The sequence below is a fragment of the Penicillium digitatum genome, chromosome 2, assembly GCF_016767815.1.
Source record: "Penicillium digitatum chromosome 2, complete sequence".
NCBI lineage: Eukaryota > Fungi > Ascomycota > Eurotiomycetes > Eurotiales > Aspergillaceae > Penicillium > Penicillium digitatum.
The window spans coordinates 4,144,973-4,170,728 of record NC_089385.1 but is presented as its reverse complement, the minus strand read 5'-3'; the positions used below and the strand labels follow the sequence as shown (position 1 = coordinate 4,170,728).

The window sequence follows — 25,756 nt, the reverse complement described above, 5'->3', positions numbered from 1 at the left end:
CGCTACCCCACCACGTGGCTTTCGGTCTTTATCGAATATCCGTATCATCTTATCGACATCCGTTATCGTTGCCGGCGATACGCTAATCGCCACGTGATAATCGCAATGAAGCGTACAAAGGACCGCGGTTCCCAGGTTTGTTTTCCTTTCCATCTTCCCCTCCACAACCCCCAGTTTCATCCACCACCCAGGAGCACGATGGCTGAGCGTAAGGTCCTCTCAAAGTATTACCCACCGGACTTTGATCCGTCTGCGATCGAGGGCAAATCCAAGCGTTCTCGCAAGGATGGAAAACCCGAGCCGAAACTGACTGCCAGCCGTCTGATGACCCCATTCTCGATGAAATGCACTCATTGTGGCGAGTTCATTCCCAAGGGTCGTAAGTTCAACGCGCGCAAGGAGACCGTTGAAGAGAAGTACCTGTCAATCCCGATCTTCCGGTTCTACATCCGTTGCAGCCGTTGCAGCGGCGAGATCACTTTCCGCACCGATCCCAAGAGTTAGTACAAACCCATGCTGCTAACATCTCGACATAAAAAAAAATCTAACACACAGTACTAGACAACGACTACCAGTGCGAACGCGGCGCCAAGCGCAACTTCGAAGTCTGGCGTGACGCCAAAGACGAAAAGTACAACGACGAGACCGAGGAGCAGACTCTTGACCGACTTGAGAAGGAGCATGGCGCAAAGGAAGAGCAGCTCGAGCGTGACAAGATGGCCGAACTCGAAGACAAGATGCTCGACTCCAAGCGCGAGATGCAGGTCGCTGACGCCCTCGACGAAATCCGAACCCGCAATGCGCGCATCGAGCGCACCGAGGCCCTCGGCGACAAAGCTGATATCGCTACTGCCCAGGAAAAGGTCGATGAGGAGGCCCTCCGCATTGCTAAGGAAGAGGATGAGGAGATGGAGGTTCTTCTCCAGGAGTTCAGGGCCAAGCAGCGTGCCGTACGCCAGGCAGCGATGGACGCTGAAATTGAAGAATTCAACGCAAGGATTGGGGCTCCGCCGAAAAATCCTTACCCATGGGGCAAGAGAATCAACAAGCGCCGCCGTGGCCCCGAGGGTAACGCTTTGACGCCCAAGCCAAGCAAGGAATAAGTTCCAACGTCTTAACGCCTTTTTTTTTTCTGTCATGGGCATGGAGTTCAAGCGAGCGTTTACGGCATCATGATTTGATAACTGGAAATTAACCACTGGGCAGGCGTTATCAGGCTACAAATGAAATTCACAGATAGCAATGAAATCGAAGTATCAATAACTATCGGAGCTAATATTTCGAAGTATCAATGAAGTTGTAGACGGTATTAAAACAAGAAAGAAATCGGTATCACAATCATAGTAACGTGAAGAAACGCTGCGCACCTCGCCGAAGCACCCACGCTCAGAAAAACAGACCCAGAGATGAAACCACCGCTTCAGAAAGCATCATAGCCATGCAGAAAGTCCCCATCGCCAATTGGTATGACAGAAACGCGCAGATCGACAAAAAACGATACTCACAGGTACGGCATCCACAACGCATCGCACGACGCCAAATGCTGAGGGTTGACTGCCTTGGAGATCAGATCGATGGTGGTCTGATTGGCAGGCAAGTTGCCCTCCGGTGGGCTGGCAAGACTGACAGCACGGTTGACGATGATCTCGCTGTTGTTATAGACCAGGTCGCGGAGTTGTCCAGGGGGCAGGACACCGCGGTGGTGGGCCGTAGCCCAGAACATCATTTCGTCGCGCACGAAAACGCTGAGCTGTTGCTCAAGCTCGTGTCGCGGCTCCGTCAGGCAGCGTGCGATTGCCATCATTGCACAAGCGAAAACACCCTCCGTTGCAATAGGACCCAGAAGTGTCTGGATATTCGGCGTGAACCGGAAGGGGACTTGCTCGGGGTTATAGAAGAACGCCTTCGCCGGGTTGATTGTGGGGATCAATTCGGCACCCCAAATATCGCCCGTCGAACGAGATATCATGATCTTGTTTGGGTACCGGTTGCCAATGTGCATGACGTAGGTCATGAAAGCAATCGCTGCGTACTGGTAGGCAAATTGACGACGGAAGAGCCAAAAGTCCGAGAAGTTGGGGTATGTCTGCTGGCAGTATTCCAACACGATGGTGCTCGGGACCCATTTGTCTTGAATCGCGGTCAAGATTTCTGTGCGAAGAACCTGTTGCTGATCGGGAGTGCGCTGGGAATTGTTAGCTCTAGTTAAGAGAGATGTGTACGACACACTTACGTTCTGCTTGGTTTCTGCTAATGATCGCATCTTGTCCATCGTGAAGAGCACCGGGTCATCTTTGTTGATTCCCTTACGGCGGCAATAGTCCTCATAAATGCCCTGCATGGAGATGTACGATGAATCATCGCGCACCAAACGAATGTGTGGTGCTAGTGGAACCATTAACGGCAAGTGGAAGTACAAATTGCGGCGGCGACTCTCCTTGCGTTTTGCAAGGAGGCCATTGAAGATCCGGAATAGTTGAAGAATGCGTTCTTCGCGCCTGCAGTGGCGGGCAGCGGGATGCTGAACAGCAAATGCATGCATACTGCCGTCGTGTCCGCGGATCTTCAAGCGACGGTGGCAGACACCAATGCCTCGGATGAGGTCCACATCGGGAAGGAAGCGGTCGATGCGGACAAAGTCTTGGTTCTTGTCCTTGTGTAGTAGGTATTGGCCAGGAACCTCGACCTCATCAAACTTTAAGAAGCGGAACTCACTCAGGTGAGGTGAAGAGTTCTCGAGGAATGTGTGCTGTGATCTGCGATCGAGCTTTTCCTCAAATTTGTCACGCCAACGCCGCAACTTGTGGATGTACTCGTTCATGGTTGGCTTCTTGGTCACAAAGTCCGCCTCGAACGACTTGCGAATGTGAGCCGGGAGAATTGTCTCTGCGAATCGGGTGATGTTCGCTTCTGTTGCGGCAGGCAGCTTGAAGTCTTGGGCATAAGATCCAGGCATGCGACCCACATAGGCCAGCCCATCATTCAAAAGAGCAACGATGAGTCGATAGGCATCCTCGTCGGGGGGACACTTGAAGTTCTTGTGGATCTGGTCAACCATTGTCTCCATGGACAGAGCAAGTAGAGGGAATGCCGTCTTGAGTCCAGACATAATTTCGTCCGAGTACTCCCAAGGCTTCTTCAGTGGTTCTTTCTCGCCCTCCACAGGTGCGACCTGGTTCTGTTGGGGTGTTCCACTTTGACCTGGCACTTGTAGATGAGTTTGCTGCGCTTGGCCCGAGGTTTGGACAGTTTGCAGTGATGCCTGCATGGGGTTTTGTGGCTGCGCGGGAGACTGGTTTTGTGTTTGGGCCGAACTTTGTGTAGCAGGTGAGTTTGCAGGCGGGACTGACGGGGAAGCATTGGTCGATGCGGCTGAAGCTTGGGCTTTCTGAGCAGGAGAGCTATCGGCACCTGCGGGATTTAGCTTCGTACTTGGCGAAGAACCTTGCTGCTGCAGTCTGGCTCGATTCAGCTTCTCCTGTTTCTGGTCATGCTGCTTCTTGATACTCAGCATGTCCTCTCTGTTTGTGCGAAGCAAGAAGAACAGAGCCTGTGGGTACAACTTGGCGATTTTGACCAGAACAGCCTTGCAGAGACGCGCCTCCCGGTGGGACAAGCTGGTAAGAAGTTGAGGGATGAAAGTAATCCAGTACCACACAGGAGTGTCTCCCTTGAAGTTTTCAAACGCACTTGCGATCTTCCCTTCGTCGTTGTCCAGGCTGAGAAGCCAGAGGATTCTGCTGAGCAGTTTCCGGGATTTCGCACTCTTGTAGAGACCAGCCGCTTCTAGGTAGCAACTAACAGCATTGCTAGCCAGCTCGTAGTCAGTCGGGTCAGCCTTGAAGCGCTGGTCACTGTATTGTCCCCATTCAGACCAGGCTTTAGCAAGGCGGAGATCATAGTAAAGGGCAACTCCAAACGCCTCATTGGCCTCATTGACATGATCAAGCTTAGCAAGGAACATACCCTTAAGCGTGTAGAATTCGGCCTTCTGCTGCGGCCCGAAGTAATTGAGGTTAGTGTTGTTTATCACATCCAAGCCGCTGTTCAGCTCCTTCGGATTCTGATAGTGGCACTTCGCTTGCTCCCGAAGCTTGAGGAAGGCCTCTTGGATTTCGATGTTCGGAAGGGTATAGATACGGCTGAGTTGGTTGATGCAGACCTCTGGCATCTGGTGCTTTCGAGCTACATGGGCAAATCGATTGATGATCCATGCTGTCTCATGGTAACCCCGGTAGGCGTAAGAGTTGCTGGCTACGTTATTCGTCTGTGGAGGCAAAAGACTGAGATAGGTGCCGTTGATGAGCTGGAAGATGTGCTGGCGCCAGGTTACGAGATCCTGCCATGTGTTGATATCATCCCAGAGATTGGGCAAACGGTCTCTCCAGGTCCCGAGAAGTAGCTTGAGCTCGGCGGACTTGGTATCCAAGTTCCTTTCATTTGTCTGAGCTAAGCTGCTACAGATGTGGCTGGCATCGTGTAGCTCCACCAAGAGTTGGAAATGCTGCAGAATGGGAATGTGGGCGTTGGTGATGCGCTTCGGCAGTTGAAGCCACTTGCGAATCGAGAGCTGGATAGACTCATCGCAAACGCTGTTAAAGTCCTGGATGTTGTCCTTCTTCGTGTGGTATTGGAGAAGAGCCATGAAGGCCTGGAAAAAGGTGCGCCTGGGAGTTGGAGCATCGGACACTGACTTGATCAATGACTCAAGCTGCTCACGATTTCCTTCACTCTGCCAATTCTCAATGTTTCTCCAAGCGGCCTCCAGTAGAAGATCGTTAAGGTTCTCGTGCTTGGCGAAGTCGCTCAAAATCTCCCATTGCTGGAGCTTCTGGGCGCAAATCAGCCAATGATCCTCCCAAATGAAGTATTCTCCCTGCGAGAATGGCATGGCACCGGAGCGGGCCTTGATTTGGGCGTTCTCGTACAGTTGTTGAGACTTATCCCACATTCCTTGTTGCTCGTACGAAAGGGCGGCATTAGTTTCAACAAACTTGCAACGGCGGCGCCAGGTTCCGTAGAAGAAGTCATCCTCTTGGAGGCCTGCGTAAACCTCAACGAGGGCATCAAGGTTGCTTTCGCGGACAGTAGGAGTGTCAATGATGGGATTAATGGCTGATTGTTCAAGGTATGTCGCAGCGGTGTACCATGCATCGTAAGTTCGGCTGAGGTATTTCATAACGTGAGGAGGAATTTTGAACCGGGGACTAGCACGCACAGTACCCTCCAGGATGGCTTGCACGACGTTGGGCCGCTTGTCCAACTGTCTGTGGTGGTACTCACGAGTGAGCAGCGTGACCATGTCTTTCTCTAGGTCACTGCAGTCTTTATTGGAGATTGTGGACCAGAAGAGAGGGAATATGGTAGTCCACAGCTGGTAGGCAACATTCGAATCGGTGTGTTGAAGCTGACATAAAGGCTCGATCAGATCGCGAACTCTGACATCGCCGACATCTGACAAGAATCGCCTCCGCTCTGCAACGAAAGTCTCCAGCTGGTTGTCAACCATGACATCGGCTTTCCTGGCATCTCTATCGCCGCTGCCGAAAAGGAATGACACGGGAAACAGGGTGAAGTCCTCAGGGTGCAATCGGGCAGTGGTTGTCATGTCCACACATCCAAGCACTAAATGCGATGCTTGGGCCAACCAGAAGGAGTCAGCAAGGGTATCCCAGTTTTGGCATGTGAGAACATAACTGAGACGCGAGCTTGCAAGGCGAGTCAAACTCCGATCGAAGATTTGCATGAAGCGGTTTCGCATTTCAACATCTTGGGCTCTTGCACCAATCAGGAAAGCGTGTTCCAGACGGACTGTCAATTCAGTTCGAGTGATTTTCGAGTCTTCGTAAATTCGAATAACAAGATCAAGGAATTTCTTCAACATTGTCTGATCAGGTCGGGATTCAAAAAGAAGCATCTTGTGCAAAACAGCGGTCTTCTCCTTCAGGGTAGGCCATGACTCGGTGGAATGGAAGATCCATGATTCAGCCATGCCCAAAATCTTGCTGCAAAGCTCGATATTTTGTGAGCGCTCCACAATCTGTGCGAGAACACTCAAGAATGGACGACGCTGATCACCAAGGTGAGACATTCTAACGGAGATAAGCTCAATAGTTTTGAGGATGAGATCAACGCCAATCTCAAATTCTTGCTGATCGGTAGCTGGGGCTCCTTCGGCGGGCTTAGTGCCATTCGTCAGCTGACTGCCATTTTGGGTTGAAGCAGCAACATGTTCTTTGGCGAGCTTTGTAGAGAAAGCCTTCATTACCGCCGGGATGTGGGCATCGATCTCAGCGGGCTTGATCTTGGAGAGCGTCCACAGAATGTTCAGGCTTGAAACGTAGTTACTAGCCGAAAGCGTTTCAGTGGCAATGGCAGACAAATATGAACCGAACTCCGAAGGCGTCCCTTCAGTGTCCATCGCATCCTCCTCGTCAGGCTGTTCATCCGGAATCGCGTCAAGAACACGACGAACGGGAGGCGGCAGCTTGTGCAAAACATCCATGTCATCTTCTAGTCCATGTAGACAATCCTGAACCTCTGGGTTATCCGACTTCAAGGGCTTTTCGAGAAGCTTCTGGATCGTGGGCAGACGAGCAGCGATCCACTCGTTGGGTTTGGCCGCGATAAGCACCCTGATGACTTGTAGCGTGTTGACCATATAAGTAATTTTGTCCTCGACCTTCTCACCCTTGTCGCCCACTAGGATTGGCTCGGTCACCTTTTGGTAGAGATCAATATCCAGATCCCCCCAATATTCGCGAGAGAGGAGGCTACGAAGTAGGTTAATAGCCTTGTTGATCATGTCCCCAGTAGGCACATGGTTCTGCTGTTTTGTGGTCGGCTTGTCGCGGATCTGGGCCGCTGGAACGAGGAAGCGCTCAGGGATCGTGGTGATGAAGGTAATGAGGTACTTGATCAATGACGCACGCAAATCATTGGGCACAGTATAGTCCGATCTTTCGCGGCTAATAGGAGGACCAAGGGCGGGGGATGGCGATGGCTCTTGGGCTTCGTCCAGCTTCCGTTTCCTGGCAACTGGAGATTCAGATGTCCCATTGGCCAAGTTGCTGGCCTCGGCATTCTGGGCCCGTTTTTCTTCCCAGTGCCAAATCAAGCTAATCAAGTTCAATGCCAGCTTCTTGCTGTCGTTGGAGGTGTTTGGTGGGCCCGTGATCTTGACTAGGGATGGAACAATGAGTGGCACAAAGTGCTCCCTGGACTCATAGAAGAGATCAGGCTGCCGAACCAAAAATTGGAAGATGCTCATAACCTGCTGAAGGTTGGCAGTTTCCTCGGCTAGAATACGACGGGGCCATTTAGCCCACAAGGGGTACCGCGCCTCTGCTCCTGAGCTGTTGGCTGTTCGTGTGGGGAGAACAGGGGCCAAGACATCAAGAGCTTGGGTAACAAGGGCTCTTCCTTCATTCTGGTGAGCCCTAAGCAAGGCAACATAGACCTGGATTACAATCTTGAATGGAGTCTCGTAGTGTGCAATGAAGTAGCTGATCAAAACATAGGCACCGTATTTGTTGATGATATCCTCGAGTCGGATGTAGTTCCAGGCAAACTTGATGATATCTTTCCTGGAATCTTGCACTGTCTGTGAGTGATACTTGATCAGCAAAGCAGACAACTGTAGCAACTCCATGCGAGAGTGGTCGACGCCAGCTTGGTTAGACTCCTCACTCAGATCAGCTAGCTGTGGCTTCCATAGACGACTCTGAATAGACTCGGTCATGCTCTTATCCATCAACTTTGGTGTATTTGGAGGGCTATTCCAAGTAATCTGGACGTCCATGGCAAAGATCGGGTTAACAAGGTGGCGGAAGGCATAAGTTTTAGTTTTCTGTGGGCAGCTCTTCTGACCATAGAGGTCTAGACAGCGCATGATAACAGAGCGCCGGTAGTCAATAGACTCATTTGAGATGATGCTCTTGTAGATGAACTTGGGAAGTGCAAGCGTGCGTTTCAACTCATCGGCAGAGAGTCCGTCAATCACTTCGAACAGGAAGTCCAAATCGTGGGTGGCCTCCGCCAAGTACAGGGTGAAAATGTCCATCAATTGTTCTTCGGCCTGCTCAACTCGAAGTCGCTCATCAGCCGGCAGTCTGTCACCACGAAGCTTCCTCTCCAGGTCTCTGCCGGAAGTCAGGAGCTTGTTTCTCATCTCTGCGTGCGAAACCAACCAGCACTTGGTTGTACTATAGGAACAGAGGGAGTGTGCGACATAGACTCCGTTAATAGCAGCAGTGTTCTTGCCGTCACCAGCGTCCTGCCCGAAGGCAGCAGCGGAGAAGCCATCCGAGTCCGCGACGATGGCGTTGCGCAGGGCTTCACTCTCAGGATCCGCCAGTATTTGTCCGAAGAATCGCCCAAACCGCTCATCTTTGAAGCGCGCAAAGAAGAAAGCAAGACTTTCTTTGGGGTAGCGATTGAGATACTTTACAAGCGGTTTTCTGAATGGACTGTGTGACGTTCTTCGAAGCTTCAGTTCGAGATCCAAGACTTTGTTGACAAGGTGCTCCATAAACGAAGTGGCAGCAGGTGGAAGAAGATGGAAAATGTTGAAGATAGCAGCGACTATCTTCATGGCCGGATTTTGCTCAACGAGGCTGAAAGACACTTTCTGCAGCACCGCATCATCCGCGATGACTTTCATGTGATCAAGGAGACGAGCGCCAATCTCGACTTTGAAGTAGTTGGTCAGGAGTGTCAAAAGACGAGCAAGACCATCCAAGCCAGCAACACTAAGGCGCTTTGGATCTTGAAGGTTCATGAGGATAGGGCGCAGTCCATTCTGCAACAAATCCTTCGGAAGCTTGTTGGTCTGAGTGAGAACATCACGGAGACCCGCATTCGCGGCTTCGATTACCTCTTGTGACTTAGAGTAGAGTGACTTGAAGAAGACAGAAATTATGCGAGCCCTGCTCGTATTCTGTGGCGTGTTGGCGAACTCAGAAAAGCTCATCGCCATGGATAGGAGGCGAAGACAAGCAACACGGAGGTTTACAATCAAATCTGCAGTCTTGAACTCATTTGGCTTAGACGCTAGAGATTCATCGTCAGCGTCAGCGAGAGCAAGAGATTCCAGCATCAGACGGTTCAGCGGTTCATTGAAAGTGACGATTTCGTTGTGAAGGCCGAGGCAGTATGTGATGGCATCGATGAAGCCAATCTGTGTGGGGAAAGGCAAGGCACGCAAAGGCTTGTTGAAGATCGACTGCAAGAGACGATCTCTAACGGGAAGAATAAGCTCATGCACCTCACAGCCAAGAACTTCCTTCAATGTGCTGAAGCAACGGCGAGCAGTCTCCCGAACATGTTTATTCATGTGCGCAAGCTCAAAGACGAAGAAGCCGCATAACGCAAGCAAGCGGCTCTTCTCATTCTTTAAATCCTCTTTGGGGATAAGCTTGCCGCATCGCCGCAACATCAAGGTCATCGTCTTTTGTGACTGAAGCCTCGTAGCAGCAGGGAGATCCGCAGGTGTGTCCTTGATTACATACATCAAAGCCCGACAAAATTCGACGTGTCGCTCATAGAGCCAGGTATCTCCCAAGTCCAGCTTGGTTGAGAGAATGCTGATTCCTAGGCTGCCACCAGCTTTGGTGAACCACTCTTCGCTGTAGCAGCTGTGACAGAAGACACGGCCCAGGTGCACGAAGAATGGGAGCTTAGCTGCTTTCTCTGGTGATCCAAAGATGACGCCAGCGGCATCCTTCACAACCACCATTGCCTGCTCGGCTGCTTCTCGGACGTGGACCTCATCGGATGATAAACAGTCGACCAAAGCCTCGGCGAGAATCCTGGAGTCCAGATACACAGGGCCTTCTCCATTTGCAACGTCAAAGGCTTTGCGACCGTGTCGGACTTGTGCCAGGGCGCGGCCGACCTCCACAAGAGCAAAGTGCTTGCAAACATCCGCTACAAACGCTGTGGCGGTTTGCTCGAGCTCAGGGATAGTTGTGGCAAAGATACAAGCTTTAATCAGCTTTTTCAAAGTTGCTTCCTGCACGATCTTCTTTGGAATAGAGGTGGATCTTTCAGACTTATCAAGAATGTCTGCCATAGCACCCGGCTTATTTTCGAAGAGATCATTGGCATGGAGTCTGATTAAGATTGCCAAATCCTCGGGGATGTTGTCGTGGCCAATTTGGAGCTTGAGGTGGGAGCTGAGCATGCGGTAGGCTTGCTGTTTGTAGTAGATGTCCGAAGCTTTCCCGGAGTCCGTCTTTGGGACCTCCATAAGTTTACCCGCGGCCAGATCGATACCGATGTCTGTAGGGAAAGGCCGCTTCTCGTTCGGGCCGATCAGCCTGATATCGAAGCTTGGATTATCATCAGAAAACTGCTGGAACGACAGTTCCGGGGGGTGGTTAAGGAACTTCCGATTCCGTCCGCCAAGTTTTCCCAGGATGCGCATAGTTGTGTGTGCATGGAAATGGTTGTAAGGAGACGGACGCAAGTGATCCCAAAGTGCAGTCATCAGCTCATCCATTATTGGACCCATGATTGGATCGAGATAGTCCGCTGTGAGGTTGTCCACGCATAGTTCGAGAGTGCGCAAACCCTGACCTACGAGATCAGAATCGGCACGCAAGGCGACCACGATTGGGCGCATCAAATAGCTGAGGTGAGGGAGGAGATGGCTGAGCCGGGCAGGAACGGTGAGAGTGAGTTCGACGTAGAGATCCCGTTCTTGCGGCTTGCGAGCTGCAAGTAATAGGTTATTGAATGTTTCGAGGAGCATTTCTAGAAGCGGGAGGATCTCTTTATACAGGAGCTCGAATCGCCCCCCACCGATGCTTCGGAAGAGAGACCTCAGAAGAAGGAAGTAGTTCATAGGCTCCTCAGCTGTGACTGAAAGCTCAATGCACTTGGTTACGATCTTTGTCACATGCGGATGGAGTACCTGCTCATTTTGCACTGAGAACAAGGTCACGGCCATGAAGGAAAGCTTAAACATCCTCAGAAGTATCTTTGCCTTCGTCATGTCCGAAGTCCCAACCTCATCAATGCGTTCCATTAGGTACTGCAAGACCATACCGGAGAACGCAGGAGAAGTGGCCTCGCTAGCCAAGAAGAACTGGGGCAGGTGAAGGAGAGCCCCATGTTCAAACATGAGCTCATGTAGGTACGGGATTTCAGAATGGAAGACTTCGTGGAAGGTTGCGGTATCAATGCAGTGGAAAACAGTGCCGAAACTTTCCAGAAGCTCCTTCTCTTCGCGCAACATTGGGGCAGTGTACTGGCTTGCGAGGAAGTCGAATGGAGATGCGTAGTTCATCTCAGGCGGAGACTGATCCACTCCGTAGTAGCGGAACACACGAGCTCCCTCGTGGAAGAGCTTCTTAATCACACTAACTTCCTCTGCATTGTAACCGTACGAAACTTCCGACCAGTTGATGGGAACGCTGTTCGGATCAATTTGAACATCATCTGGGTTGCAATTCTTGAGTTGCCGGAAGATATTCTTTAGCCCATTAATCAAGTTTCGGAAGAGGAAAATGTTGTCGGAAACAGGGTCACCTCCACGATCACGCGGACTAGATGTCTTGATGGGAGAAGCCGAGAAAATGTCAATTTCATCCCAGTCTGGCGGCTGATCCTTCTCAGCAAGGTAGTTCTCGGCGCACGGCTCGGTGTCCTGTCGGAAAATTTTGTAGGCTCTGGAAACCTTAACAGCGTTCTTAAACTGGTGGTTCATCGATGCGAACTTGTCACCAATGGCATCTAGAATCATGATTAAGAAATACCGTGCCTCACGCTTGTCTTCTAGTTTGGATATATTTTCAGCCATGTTCAGGAGAAGCTTTGCACTCATTGTCTGGAAGCTGGTGCCAGGGAAATCGTCGTGAAGATTTTTAGTGTAGACTTCGACTGTTCGTCGTATCTGGTCACGACTCAGATGATCGCGAACATGGTGTATTAAATCAGCCAACATGCTGTAGGCCAATGGTCTCATGGTCTCATAGACAGTGAGGCCATCTCCGATGAGAGTCCGCTCATCTAGAAGTTCATCAATCTTCTCAAGGAAGATCTTGCGATAGTTGAAGTTAATAATGTGACGAATGGCTACAAGCAACTCCTTCCTTGCACCTGACTTCTCTCGTGGACAATCTTGAAGGAGACGCACGACGACAGAAGGAAGGGTAGGGAGGAAGTCCTGCAGCTGGTGGGCATAAAGACGTAACAAGTATGCCAAGAAGCTCATCGTTTTCACCTGGGCCGTGATGAACTCTCCAAATGCAGCGCGATTTTTGATTTCCTTACACACACCCGTGAAGATTGTGCCTTGGGCTGCTGCTTCTGCATGTGCCTTTTCCTGTGGCTTCGCCTGAAGCAGTAAAATCGTTTTGATGAGCGGCACGAAGAGCTTGACATTAGCCGGCACCGATGCGCGGTGTGTCTGGAAGATTGAAACGACGATAATCGGGCATTCTGCGAGGACTTTGAACGATTGCATACCCTTGAGGAGAACATTGCTCGACTGCTGATCAGGTCCTAGGTCTGACACTGAGGTGGCAGGGGAGCTCGGTCGTGGAGATTGGAAGTTCTGTGCTGTTGCGTTGGGCGTTGATGGCATTCCCGAGGGTGTGGCCTGGTTGGGAGTGTCGAAAGTATCCCGAACCACTTGCTCCATGGTCTGAAACATTTCCTGAATCAGCTCCAAGAAAGCCTGCACTCGGTGTGCGGTGGCCTTGGCTTGGTTCCTCTCCAAATCCATTATGGTCTTCATGCATAGCACCGCATTATCTTCGTTCTCGATCCGCGCAAGTTCCATCAACAAATCGACCATATCGACGGCGTAAGGCTCCACGTCGGGAGAGCCCATCGGCAATCGGTGTAATGTCTCCAGAATGCAGTTTCGTAATTTCTAATGGATGACCAAAGCGGTTAGCCCTTTACGCGCAACATTCACCAACGGCAAGCTTGTTCCAACCAATCTTACCTGGTCGTAAGACATGCTGAAAAAGACAGGGTCTCCCTTCAGAATAGTTTTGAATACCGGCCATAGCTTCGCTAGGAATATAGGATAGCTTGCACCCGAGCATAAAGGCTCAATGCTGTCTCGTAACTCGGTAGCGACATTGGCTCGGACTTTGACGTCTATCGACGTAATTAGCACCGAACGGCAGAACGGATTCACTTGGTGCAGATTCCAGCAACATACCCAATTTCTCATCGCCGAGCTTGCTGGCGTAGATATCTATGTTTCGCTCCATCGCTGTGGTCCCTTCTCGAGGGTTGCGACTCAATGGAAAGAAACAGCAATTACGGCCGGGCCAAGAGGCCGGCTGTTGAGAGCGGAGTGTGCGCAGCCTTTCCGCGGGGATTGGGCTCTCATATGTTGTGTTGTGGTGTCACAAAAGCTCTATGAACTCGGTCGATATGCGGAAAGATCGGAGACTGGAGAACTTAAAACGAAGGAAATCATCAAGTCATTGGCTTTTCCAGGTAAACAAACTGCTTAGTCCATTTGAAGAAATCAATTCCGGACAGCAAATGAGTGAATCGAATTACCCCGCGGGGGGAGGAGAGGCTGAGGGAGATGGGGAGAAAGTTGGATATTGTATGCGGCGCGATATTCTTGAGAGCAGAGCAGAGGACGCGGGCTATCGCAGAGACCCCGAAAGAAACACTAGTCCGCATTTGGTGCTAGTTTCGGAGATGATTATTCCGTTCCGAGGATCTCCCATTCGAGGTGCAGCCTTGCAGAACTATACGGCTTCAACTTTTCAATATGAGTGTCTTTCTGTTCATCTTTGTTCGTGATCTGCTCACGGATCTTTTTGTCTTGTTTTCTCCCTTCTGCATAGCCGCTCTCTTCGAAATGGAATGTAATGTAGGTATCGCTCTATCAGTCCTAGGTACTTTGGGGCTGGTAAGCACAAGCTCCAAAAGCAACATTGCGCTTATTAGCTGTAGAGTCTGTCTTTGTATCTCCCAAGGGCCCAGAGTTAACCTCCTTTGCTAGTATATTAGAAATTTAGTATGATGGGTCGTTATGAACTCATGGAGCGATGTTTATTAAGGATATTATCCACCTCTATACATGTGCATACATCCTATCACGCACCTCGGGCTTATTTAACACACTGATACATAGTTAGCAGCTTGGTCATCTCTGCAAGAGCCGTATTCATGGAGAACATAGGGTCTATCTTTAAATTTCGAGAATCGAGAGGTGTGGCCCACACAACGCCCCGAAAATAAAAGGCTGGTGCGAGCGGTTGTTATCATGGAAAGACAATCTGTAGAATCGAGCAATTTTTATCGCCCTGGCTCTAAGGATTCTTTGAACATCAGAATATCAGATACTTACGATTATCTGATCAGAGAATTATGCAAAATGATGCCATCAAAAAACCCGCGTTAACACCCCTGAAGAACGGCAATAAGATTGTCCTCTGCCTAGTAACACTAGAGTTTCTAGTCATTCTACATGGTAGGTTTTTCTCAGTACACCTCACACACATTGTAAAACACAGGATTCTAATCTGAGCTTTTTTTCTGGGCAACGACTCTGGTATCTTGATGGTGAAAGCCCCAATGTGGCTCGTAACCATCGAATCCTCCTTCCACGTGGTGTCAGCCCCCGCAATCGGGCAGCCGTGACTATCGTCCCCCCAGACGAAATTCCTACAAGGTTTCAAAGACTTTCTATTCAGCATGGAATACCGCATTTCGATTGTATTGGCGGTAGACCTCTGCTTCAGGTGGGTTATAGATCACAACCGGACTGTTCAAACCAACCCAATGTCGGATATGGCGCGAAACTGGTTCACTTATGCTCCGCGGTTGCGCACGCCAAAGGCGATGCTGAAGAGAGATACCTCTGTGAGAAAGCTTTCTGGAACAGTACAGAGCTCCAGCTGAATGTGGTGCGGGGTATCTATTGCCCCCAAGCTCCACATCAGTAAGACGCACCGGATGATTCAATGTGCGACATTTGCGATTCTCACCACCAAGTTGGAAGTTGCTATCAACAATTTTAAAGTGTCGTCCTGTTGGGAATCAATAATTACAAATACATCTATGGAAATTTACATTCACAAAGGCAAATATTGACCGGGCCGTTGAGGATCTATCTCGTAGAGTGGCGGTCACTATTTGCCCCTTCGTTGTACCTGATTATGAGGCCCGCCGACCAAAGTCGATTTTTGTCTGAGGATAAATCGATAGATCTTCAAGCCTCTTGCATAGTCTCTCCGGACACGGCTGAATACGTGAGGGCTCCGCCGACTCACTCCCAACGGAGTCTCTCATTTCCAATGACGCACAAGAAATACCGGGATGCCTAGCGCAGCTGAGCTAGAGAACGGAGAATTACCTTTCACTTATCATGGAACGCATTGGCCCTTTTCTAGGGGCTGATATAAGCGACGGTCGACTGGGTTTGATGGGATGTAATTCAGTCTTCTTGGCTGCAGATATACCCATCGGGACCGATGCTTCTAACACGACAGTACATGCAACGATAAAACTAAATGGGATGTGTGCCTGGGTCAAAAGCCCTAATTCGATCGAACATATAGGTGGAAAAGGGGACACATTATAGATATCAGCAAAAACCAGAACAAGTGCAAGCCGGAGAAAAACATGGTGATTTTGAGAAGCCGTTGTATCTCCACGATAAACACTTGACATCCCTTTGCCTGTATCAGCTCTCCAGGCTCTATCTTGTCGATCGGTGATGGAGGAGCATGCCAACAAATTTCCATCAGGGAAAATATCAAGTGTCGATGATCGTCATAGCATCCATCCCTGCCCGATTGCCCTGCCAAAACGGTCTATAAATCTTATGACTCTGATCTGAGCTTAAGGTGCCAAATTTTGTTTTACCAGTGCAGAGTATTGGCAGCGACAATAGAAATTCAGTGGTGCGTATGGAAACATAAGGCTTGAAACATGCACATAGAATGCACGAGAGGATAGAAAAATTCGAGCTGAGAAACAAAATAATCTCCATGGGCAATTCAGCTCTCGTGATTACAATCGCGTGTTTGCGACTTAGGTGGCACTTAATGCTTGCGGAATAATCCCCTGATCATCGCTCTGTTCAAGCTTGCTGGTTTTCTACTGCTTGTCTTTGTGGCCTTTCTGAATTGCTAAGATAAGAAGATCACCCATGCCTATGTACATCGTGCAAATTCGAACCATCTGGTCTCCAGCTGGGTTTGCACTTAACGGCGCTTGCTGTGTTTTCATTTGCTATATTAGTCGAGTCTAAATTAAATCCGCGTTCACTAAAGTGAACCTTTTACCCTCCGGTCTGGTTTTAGGAAATTGAGGGCACTTTAGATACCAGTTAAGGAGTGATGAACACGCAGAATGCCATCGCTCCCGCTGTTATCTTAACTTCTAGATATATCACTTGTTATAGCTAGAATATAGCTCGAGCTCGGTGTCGTCTCTTGTGCTAATTTCACGGTTCAATTAAAAGAACTTGGTCTGAAATATTTCTACATATGCCAACGGAAGCTACTAACGGAGCTCAAAGACCTTGGGATATCCGTTGCCTATATTGACCTCAGCATAAGTATTCATCGGCAGCCAGAGCTTGGGTCCTAACTTTGAACCATCAACCAATTCGTCCCACGTAACTATTTCGGGCAGTCGTAAAACTGGTCATCACAGCCAGGCCCCCATTGGCAGCCTTGGCTTTTTCTTTGCTTTTCTTAGAGCCACGCTATGAGCGCTATTCGTTGCACGGTGTCATGGGTCGCGGTGGGCTGAAGTACTAGTGAGGTAGCTTAGTGTGTTTCCCTCACCATAAACGAACCATTAACGGCCTTGAGGACGTATGAATATACCTCAGCCTACCTTGAACCTAGACCTAACAGTTCCTTAAAGAGATTATTGGCATTTACACAAGCGAGCTGAGTCATGTAGCAACAGATGGAACCGTGCACGGTACGTAGACATCCCTTGCATAATGTGATCTGTCGATTCGGTGCCGAACGTAGCACTCTGTGCGTAACACGAGGTCACGGAAATTATTTGCCCTCAGCAAATACGATGCGGAACTTCTTTTGATACTGCAGGTGACTTTTCTTGTGGGCTTGCCGGGACGTGGAACGATGGCATTGGCGTGGAATATAGGTTCTAATGCCTTACATTTAGAATGCCTTTTTAGATGACAATCAACACCTCCGACACACTTCTTTTCTGGAAAACCCCTCATACCACCCTACCAAAATGACGGTCTCTTCGACTGTGCAAGCTCTCGGAGTCACTGTGCCAGCGGTCGCGCAAGAGGCAGATATGCCCCATCGTACGCTCAGCAAGTCAATGACCTTTGCCAATCTAGACCAACGCCAATATTGGCATGCTGTTAGTCCAATGCTGGGGAGAATGCTCTCTGACGGTAACTACAGCATTCATAAGTAATATGAAGATCTGTGTCTCTTCGCGCATGTCATCATCCCAAAGCTGGGACCATTTCCGGGTGGAAGAGATATTTATAAATGTCTGCTTCGAGGCACCGGCTCTGTGGAGCTCAGTCAGAATGTTCAGAAATCAGGTCTGACTGCACGAGTTGCGTTTGAGCCCACAAGCTACATTGCCAGCACTGGAGTCGACCCGCTCAACCGGCACACGGTACATGCTAGCCTGGCTAATTTGTGCTTTTCTGCTATTCAGAAAATGGATAAGCAAGGAGTTTTCGACGCTTCAAGCAAGGTCATTGAGACCTGTATGCAAACCCAGAGCCAGACAGACCTATGTTTTTTGTCTTGTGATCTGATCGATCTAGCGAAAACTCGGATCAAGCTTTATCTTCTGGAGCTCGACATGAGGTTGGAAAAAGTCCAGGAGCACTTGACAATGTTTTCCATGCAACCAAACGCTTGGGCCCGAAATGGATCCAAAGCGCTACGGGTGATCTGTACGGCTATTGCGGATCGAACATGATGCAGGTTGATCCACCTTGAAGGTTCTATATGCAAAAATCCCTAGTGATCATCAGATGAATACTCGGATTTCATGTTGGTCTAAGAAGCTGCATTTCCATCAGCCTCAAGGGGATGGAGAGAAGATCCGTGCAGATCCACGAAAAGCACATTGGCTCAGACTAGCTTTAGATCGACATCGATCGCCACTGATAGTGGCAGGGATCTTGGAATTGGAGGGACACTGGGCATTAAAAGCATAGGAACTGTCGATTGCCTACCTCGGGATTCGATAATTTCGAACTGTCCTTTGCATTCACATGGCACGATGCTTTATAGAATTGACGGGGTAGGAACTAGACCTGGGTTCCGTCGGATATAGGCTGCGTCGATGTCTCAAAGCTCATGGATCACCTAGCTTGTCTTGGGCAGTCGGTAGTAGCTTATTGGACATGGAGAAAGACAAGCCTGACATAAGACCAGTCTTGTATTCTACCTATTCAACTTGTATCGTGAAATTTGAATCCCATTGCCTCGAAGCGCACATGATCAGGGAAAAAGGTTGACAACTTTCCTACTGGGAATGCAGACACCTGGGCAAAATGAGTTCATGGAATCAATCTATGCATTGCAGGTAGTCCGAGTAGCTAAATCTAATCCAAGATTATTAGAATCAAAAGAAGAACGAACAGCGCTTCGTCCAATGTGTGGATCAGCTCGGTCAGTGTAATTTGACCTTGTTCGACGGCCTGATACAAGGTAATAATAGCACAGGCAGAGGCATCGTCATGGTTTATTGCATGTATATATGATTTCCGATTGAAATTGGACCATTTGTGTGTGGAAGATGTGCAGCTTGCTCCTTAAAGCCGGGTGAAAATATTTGCTGAAGGAGAAGAGTGACAATCCCCCCTTAAAGGCATATTGAAACACATCAGTGTGAAGATCGGTGATGAGCAAGAGTTCCTCTGTCACTTCCGGGGACAAATTTCCATATTAAAGGTCGCTTATAACCCAAAAGGGCAAAAGCTTGAGATCCTCGGCCGGCTTGATTCGCAGCGCTTTCCCGCCCTCATGTTCCTTGTATAACTCGGAAAAATGGTAAGAGATGTGAGACTGTACAAAGGGAACATATGTCGTAGGCTTCTGGGTGAATGGTGGTGAAACTACAGCATGGACCTTTCTCCAATGTCCTTAACTAATCAGCCCGACACCATCGCCAACTCGATCGCCCATTACCCATCCACCATTCTGGTTGGAGGCCTTGTAGTGGTTGCCAGAGTTTTTGAAGACCGTCTTAATCTCATCCGCCCGGGTCACAATGATGTACGTTCTTTTAGCCTGAACAGTTCATCTCAGGAGAGGGAACTTGCATTTCTGGCGTGAGGCCAACCCATATGCGGTACACTGGGCCATATCTCTCAGATCACTGACGAGAGATCTTCTCTCCCTCCAGAAACTTGAGACTCTCCCCGCCATCTGAAAATCGGTAGGGGCAAGTTGGGATGGACGTTGCACCATCTGTGGAATAGATTGAGTACCACCAGATCAAAAGCCTCTCCATTGACACGAGAATGAACGTTAGCAGTGTGCTTTTGATGTATGACAGAGTACTGCGGACATTGAGAACGTAGGAAATCACTCTATTCGACCAAGAATTTGGGGTAAAGGCGCGCCAGAAGGTGACTAGAAGTGATACAACTGCCAGTTGCAGTGCAAGAAGAATGTAACTTGACATCACGTGGAACTGATGCTAGAAAGAAACCGAAGTAAACAAACGGACGATTCAACTTTGGAGACGAATTTGAACAATTCGCAAAGAACGGCATGACCGAAACTGCCCACATAGGTCCGTCAAGTGAGTTTGGCTCGTACATCCCATCCTCAGAACAAGTATCATTGAAATACAAGATGGCCAAATGCTCCAAGTTGTTACCAAGCACAACTACTCATGCAAGGAGATTTCAGCTATGGAAAGTGGCCAGTCGATGAACTTGGGGACTCCCCTTGCGCGTGTGAAATTTCATCCTGGACAAACCTCCAGTGGATTGGATTCTGGCATTTCTCTGATGACCATACACCACGCTCTTTTTGATGGATGGTCATATCTGCAGCTGCTTGAGGATCTCCAGCAAATCTACAGCGGAGACAGACTGCCACCACGCCCTGCCTTCAATCTTGTCATTGATTACATCTCTAAGTTGAGCATTGAGGAGGATCGCTTTTTTTGGAGTCAAGAGTTCATTAATGTCCAAGCAAAAAGGTTCCCTGTCTTTCCCCGGCGGCCGCTCGTTGAGCCAAACTGGCAGATCAGAAGCCAGCAAGTTGCCCTAGCCAAGTCAGATATGAACTGGGCCCTTGCCAATAAAATCAAATTGGCATGGGCTCTTGTGATCTCTTCTCAGACTTCCTCGAATGATGTGATTTACGGCTTGACAGTCTCCGGCCGAAATGTTCCAGTTCCAGAGATAAATCGTATTGCTGGGCCAACTTTTGCAACATTCCCTTTCCGCACGCAGCTTGATGACGACATATCGGTGGAAGATATGCTGATTCAAGTTGCTTGGCGCGGGAGGCTGCGTCTGTGTGCCTTCTGGAGCTCAACGCATGAACAGCTTGGCTAAAACAATGACAACCATGCAAGTCAACGTCGCTATGCTGACTCCTTCAGTGGCACGAACCCTATCGCCAGTCGTAGTCCCTTGCCTCCAAACCCTGATCCTCGGAGGGGAGCCACCTTCAGTCTCTGATCTGGCGATGTGGGCCTCGCGAGTCCAGCTACATCAATCCTACGGACCGGCTGAGTGCGCTATGTACACGACCACTACAACGCCCTTGACTCCTAACTCCGATGTGAGCAATGCCGGATCTTCTCCAAATGCATCTAACTGGATTGTTGATCCCGAAAACCATGATGAGCTTCAGCTTATCGGCTCGGTAGGAGAACTACTCATCGGTGGGCCAATTATTGGAAGAGGGTATGTCAATCGAGCCCAGGAGTCAGCTGTAGCCTTCATTCGTGATCCAATCTGGAGCGAGAACTTTCCTTTCTTGTGAGGAGACCGACTTTACAAGACTGGAGATCTCGCTGTCTTGAACGCCGTAGGGTCTTTGACTTTGGTCGGCCGAAAGGATACACAGGTCAAGCTCATTGGGCAGCGGATTGAGTTGCACGAGATTGAGCATTGTGCCGAGAGATACCAACATGATACTGCAGTTATTGCAGAATTGATCAAATCAGCCGGCATCCGGAGACCAAGACTTTTCATGTTCGTCCATGATCCTGCGACGGTAGAAATGACGGCGGGCATCAACTCCGCTTGTCATGGCCATCGGGAGTTGTTTTTCTCGCCGCATAGACCAAATCAAGAATCCCTTGAGGGTTTAAAACGCCATCTGAATCGTCAACTTCCACCCTATATGATACCTTCATTTTTTATTTCGCTATCCCGTCTGCCACTAAGCCCCAGTGGAAAGGCTGACCGCAAGGCACTACGCCAGATTGCATCAGAAATGGATAGAGAGACATTGCAGATATATCTAGTTAATCTAATGGCAGAGAAAAGGGAACCAACTACAGAACAAGAGCGATTTGTCCGCGCAAATTTTGCCACAGCCCTATCATTAGATGAGGAGGCCATTGGAACAGACGATCACTTCTTCGCTCTGGGAGGCGATTCCATCACTGCCATGCGAGTTCTCACTTTGTGTCGGAGAAGAAATTTGGCAATCTCGGTGCAGGACTTCCTCTCAAAGAATACTCTATCCTTGTTTTGCACACATATGATGGTGGTCCAAGGTCAGACCGTTGATTCCAAACGTCAGAAACTCCTGAGTTCACAAGACCCGACTCGACGGGGAGATCATCTTTGACTAATTCACACAATGTTTGTTTTGGAACCATCACTTCTGGGCGTGATACCCCTCACCTTGAAGTATGGAATGTTGTTGATTCATTTTTCAACGTTATTCCGTGTCGAATTCTGATTGATCCCACGTGCACGGTGCTGGACACGCTACGACAGAAGCAGAAGGATGTCCAGCGTCGAGATGACCATCAGCAAGTACTGTTCCATGCTCGACATATTTCGCAAATCTGGAATCAAGGACTTAGACAATGACCAGCAGCTGTTTAATACAGTTCTGACAGTGCAGAACCCGTTCTCAACACAACCATCTCCTGCGAATGACAGGAGAGATAAGATCGACATCAAACTCATTGATATGGAGGATGCAACTGAGGTAAGTATCTGGGGAACTAAAAACTGATCAGACTGACCAAAGATAATTCTTTAATAATGACCTTTGCGTGGCTATTTTTCCCGCCCCCTCCCACGTCGAGGTCGAACTACGCTACTGGTCGACAACTACATCTGAGGAATATGCTTCGGATGTTCTGGATCGCCTTTTTAATCAGCTGGAACAGATTGTGCACCATGCGACCAAGCCATTGGGTGCCATCACCAGCATTGGGTGACAATCCTGTTTCCCACAAGCCGTTGACGATGGCTCCTTTGGTGAAAATGCGAAGGTCAGGGTCAACGGAGTCCCGGTCTTTTGGCATCTAGTTTTCAACACTGTTCGTTTGATAATTTTACGATTTGCACCTTCGGACAATCCCGGGTCCTTGTTTAAATTGTCCTTTGCATGTACAACGATGTTTACAATCATCAAATACTACTTCGTCGTCTAAGCTGCTCTACAAGTACCCCAAGCATTAGACTCCAAGGCAAAATCATATCTTAGAACTGGTCTAAAATAGTAGAAGAGAAACAACAAGAAAACAACACATGGACAGCCACCGACATAGTGGTCAATGGATGAAACGCCATTCGCACCCGTTTTCCATACCCGAACACGGTTCTAAGACTGGTTCCAACTCAAATTTTTGAGGGAAGCCCGTCGCGAAAGGGAAAGTTTCGAGAAAAAAAGAAAGAGAAAATCCATGTACACAAAAGAAAAGGGAAGAAAATGGGAAGACAAATCAAAGGCAGGGGGGCACAGGTTGAGGGCATCAGTCCGGGCGAGTACCGCCGAAAATCAAAAGACAAAAATATCGTTGCCCCATCGTCGCTATGCCATCGCAAGAGAAAATAAAAAAAAACGAGAAATCACAGGTCCATCAGCGGTCCACCTCCTCCGATACGTTATTTGGTAGAATTGCTTCGATGCAAGATTTGTACATTAGTTGCACTGGTACCACTGCCGACCGATCGTCGTCGCGAGCGAATCTCGCCACCATTTCCGCTCTGTCGCCGCCGGCCAGTGTTGCGAATCGAACCTCGGCGTCGTGTCTGAAGCAAACGGACGTTTTCACGTTAGAATCACGCTGGCTGTACATGGGCGGACGTGGTCTCTTAGCAAAAGACAAGTACGAGAACGATAGGGCCAAACAAGAAAAAGAGGTAGTTCGCATAGGAATGCACGTATCTGGGCAGCAAAGCAGCACAGATCAGAGATGCACTGGACTTACCGAATTAGGGGTGCCTTCCCGGCTAGGCCGTTCCTTGGAAAGATCGGGATCCTCTTGCAACTTCAACGAATTCAACCGCTTTTGGTTTTCTTGGGTCATGGCCTCTACCTCATCGATCGGCTCCGGCACGTCAAAAACGGGAGGTGGTGGTGGAGGAATGCCATTCTTCCGGTCTTTGGCCTGTTGTTCAATCACGTCCCACCGGTCTGTACGAGACTTTTCGCGTTGGTCTGCGTTGTTCTGTTGCTCCGTGTAATCGTGAGAACATTCATCGAAGAGTTGCGGGTTGATCTCCATGAACATCTTCATGGCATTGTAAACCATGCTGTGGATTGTTCTGGATGAAGAGTCAGCTCATGTCAAAGAAACAAATTCAAATCAAACTCACCGGTTCCAGTGTCCCTTTGAGTTCTCATAAAGCGGCGCAAACATTAGCGGGAGAATTGTCTCCACATTGTCGCTCACAAGATTACAGAAGTACTCGTTGTTCCAGAAGTACAAAGCACGTTCGGCGACCTGGAAATGGGGGCTGGCAACAGACTTGGCCAACTGATTGAACAGAGGCTCCTGGACTTTGGCGAATTCGCCCGGGTCCATTACCTCGAAAATGTCTTCCACTTCATTCAGGAACATAACTTCCTTGATGCTGTTGGTTTTGGGCCAGAAGCGCAGTAAGCCAAGGACAACCTATACAGTGCGGTTAGTACTCAAGGTAGATGGAGGAAAGATCAGGGAGAGGTTACATCTTCAGTCAATGAGGAGTCTTTCTCCAAAAATTGCACAATGCAGTAAGCCAGTTGCGGATGGTACATGCTGAGACTCTTCACCTTGTGCATGGGCAGGAGCACTCTGGTCAAGAAAAGCTTGTGTTCCTCCTTCAGCGGCAAAGCAAACCCATTGATAATGGAGCCCAGAATCTCGAGCAATTCAGCGATTCCATTATGGCGTTCTGTCTCGTACATGAACTGGAAGAATACGTTGTTGATGGATCGGCGAATGTATGAGCGTAAATTCAAGAACTTTCCATAGATGCGATGCAAAGTCGTTTTGAGGAAGTCACGCTCCCGGGGATCTTCCGAGTCAAAGAGGTCCAACAACTAGATGTAGTGTTAGCTTGCACTGAAGATGGAAATCAAGCATCAGGAGACTTACCGATAGCACAAACTGATGGTCGATATAACCCTTCGCGATGTTCGTATTGAAATCCTGGCTTTCAATGAATCTCAAGAAGAATTCATACACGACCTGAATATGAGGCCAAGCGACTTCCAAGACGGGTTCGTCCTCTTCCGGGTCAAATGCTTCGCCCTGGAGCGTCATAGGCGGAGGAATAGGACGGAACAGGTTCTTGGCGAACATCTCCACCACGCGGGGGTACATGGGCTCTGTGATGACGGACCGGTTGTTGGCAACATAATCTAAGAGTTCGTGCAGCGCCAGCCTCTTGATCTCCTTGGGCTTCATATCGGCCGTCGGGTCATTGAAATCGAAGATGATATTACATTGGTCGATCTTTTGCATGAACAAATCCTGGCGGCGATTGGGAGGCACTTCGTGGAATCCAGGCAACTTCTCCAATTCTCTCTGACGCTGATCGGAGATATCGAATCGCGATGAATGTTGGCGTTTGGGAGTTCGGATACCCTCCGACATATCCTTTGGGGTTGTCTGTAGCCGGTCGAAGACATTAGACTTCCTCGGCGGTGCAAGATCTCCGGGCATCGTTTCGGCAGCGCCAGGAGGGGGCACATGCTATGAAATCAAATCGTTAGCAAATACAATCAGTCACCAAAGTGTACAACAACAACTGGGCTTACCGGTGCACTTGGGCTAATGATGACACTGGGAGCCGCCTGCTGGCCCTGCCTATTCGGAGTTGATGGTCCATTGCTTAAAGGCTGTCCCCCGGCGCCCGGTTTGGGTATATAGTGTTGAACCGAGGTGCCAGGGTGAGGTGCGCCCGCGGAAGGGGTTCCGGCGGGTGAAGCATTGTCCGGCGATTTGTTTCGCGGGTCACTGAGAGAGGTTGTGGAGGAGGTGGGTGTCCCTTGGTTGGGGGAAGTAGACTGCTGTGTGTTGGATATGCCGAGGGACTGATTCTGTGAGGAGTTGGAGTCTTTCTTTTTCGAGGACTTGTTGTCTTTCGCCCGCGACAACTGGTCGTGCTAAAGGCCAGGCATAAAAAGTTAGATGATTTGCGAAATTATAAAGATAGCACCACCTTCAAAGCGAAGAAGGGGATGGATGGGCAGAAGTGATAGTGCGGTGAGGTGCACTTGGACAGGATACGCGGGTAACTTACCACTCTCTGTCTGAAACCCTTCATTTTGATGACTTTGTAGATGGCCACATGTACTCGGCTAGGTTTCTTGGTACCAGTGCAGCC

At 49.3% G+C, this 25,756-nt stretch overlaps 5 protein-coding genes across 5 annotated transcripts; 3 read left to right on the top strand and 2 right to left on the bottom strand.

Annotated features, from left to right (window-relative positions):
* Positions 1 to 198: 198 nt before the first annotated feature.
* On the top strand, positions 199 to 1,103 carry Pdw03_7480 (MRNA splicing protein Yju2; the record flags this gene model as incomplete). The annotated part of the gene is made up of 2 exons (XM_014678358.1): positions 199 to 499; positions 562 to 1,103. 2 exons carry the CDS (start codon positions 199 to 201, stop codon positions 1,101 to 1,103), a joined length of 843 nt encoding a protein of 280 aa, XP_014533844.1.
* Positions 1,104 to 1,501: 398 nt separating this feature from the next.
* Positions 1,502 to 13,229, bottom strand: Pdw03_7479 (Histone acetylase complex subunit, putative; the record flags this gene model as incomplete). Its single annotated transcript, XM_014678359.1, has 4 exons — positions 1,502 to 2,185; positions 2,234 to 12,880; positions 12,956 to 13,113; positions 13,178 to 13,229. 4 exons carry the CDS (start codon positions 13,227 to 13,229, stop codon positions 1,502 to 1,504), a joined length of 11,541 nt encoding a protein of 3,846 aa, XP_014533845.1.
* Positions 13,230 to 19,816: 6,587 nt separating this feature from the next.
* Pdw03_7478 (AMP-dependent synthetase/ligase) lies at positions 19,817 to 20,521 on the top strand (the record flags this gene model as incomplete). The annotated part of the gene is made up of 1 exon (XM_014678363.2): positions 19,817 to 20,521. One exon carries the CDS (start codon positions 19,817 to 19,819, stop codon positions 20,519 to 20,521), a length of 705 nt encoding a protein of 234 aa, XP_014533849.2.
* Positions 20,522 to 20,552: 31 nt separating this feature from the next.
* Positions 20,553 to 20,954, top strand: Pdw03_7477 (Nonribosomal peptide synthetase; the record flags this gene model as incomplete). The annotated part of the gene is made up of 1 exon (XM_066101668.1): positions 20,553 to 20,954. The coding sequence occupies one exon, from the start codon at positions 20,553 to 20,555 to the stop codon at positions 20,952 to 20,954; it is 402 nt and encodes a 133-aa protein (XP_065956751.1).
* A 2,090-nt stretch (positions 20,955 to 23,044) lies between these two features.
* On the bottom strand, positions 23,045 to 25,696 carry Pdw03_7476 (Protein phosphatase regulatory subunit (Ssc1), putative; the record flags this gene model as incomplete). Its single annotated transcript, XM_014678365.2, has 7 exons — positions 23,045 to 23,191; positions 23,371 to 23,707; positions 23,759 to 24,057; positions 24,114 to 24,467; positions 24,523 to 25,122; positions 25,188 to 25,535; positions 25,673 to 25,696. 7 exons carry the CDS (start codon positions 25,694 to 25,696, stop codon positions 23,045 to 23,047), a joined length of 2,109 nt encoding a protein of 702 aa, XP_014533851.2.
* Between the last annotated feature and the right edge of the window lie 60 nt (positions 25,697 to 25,756).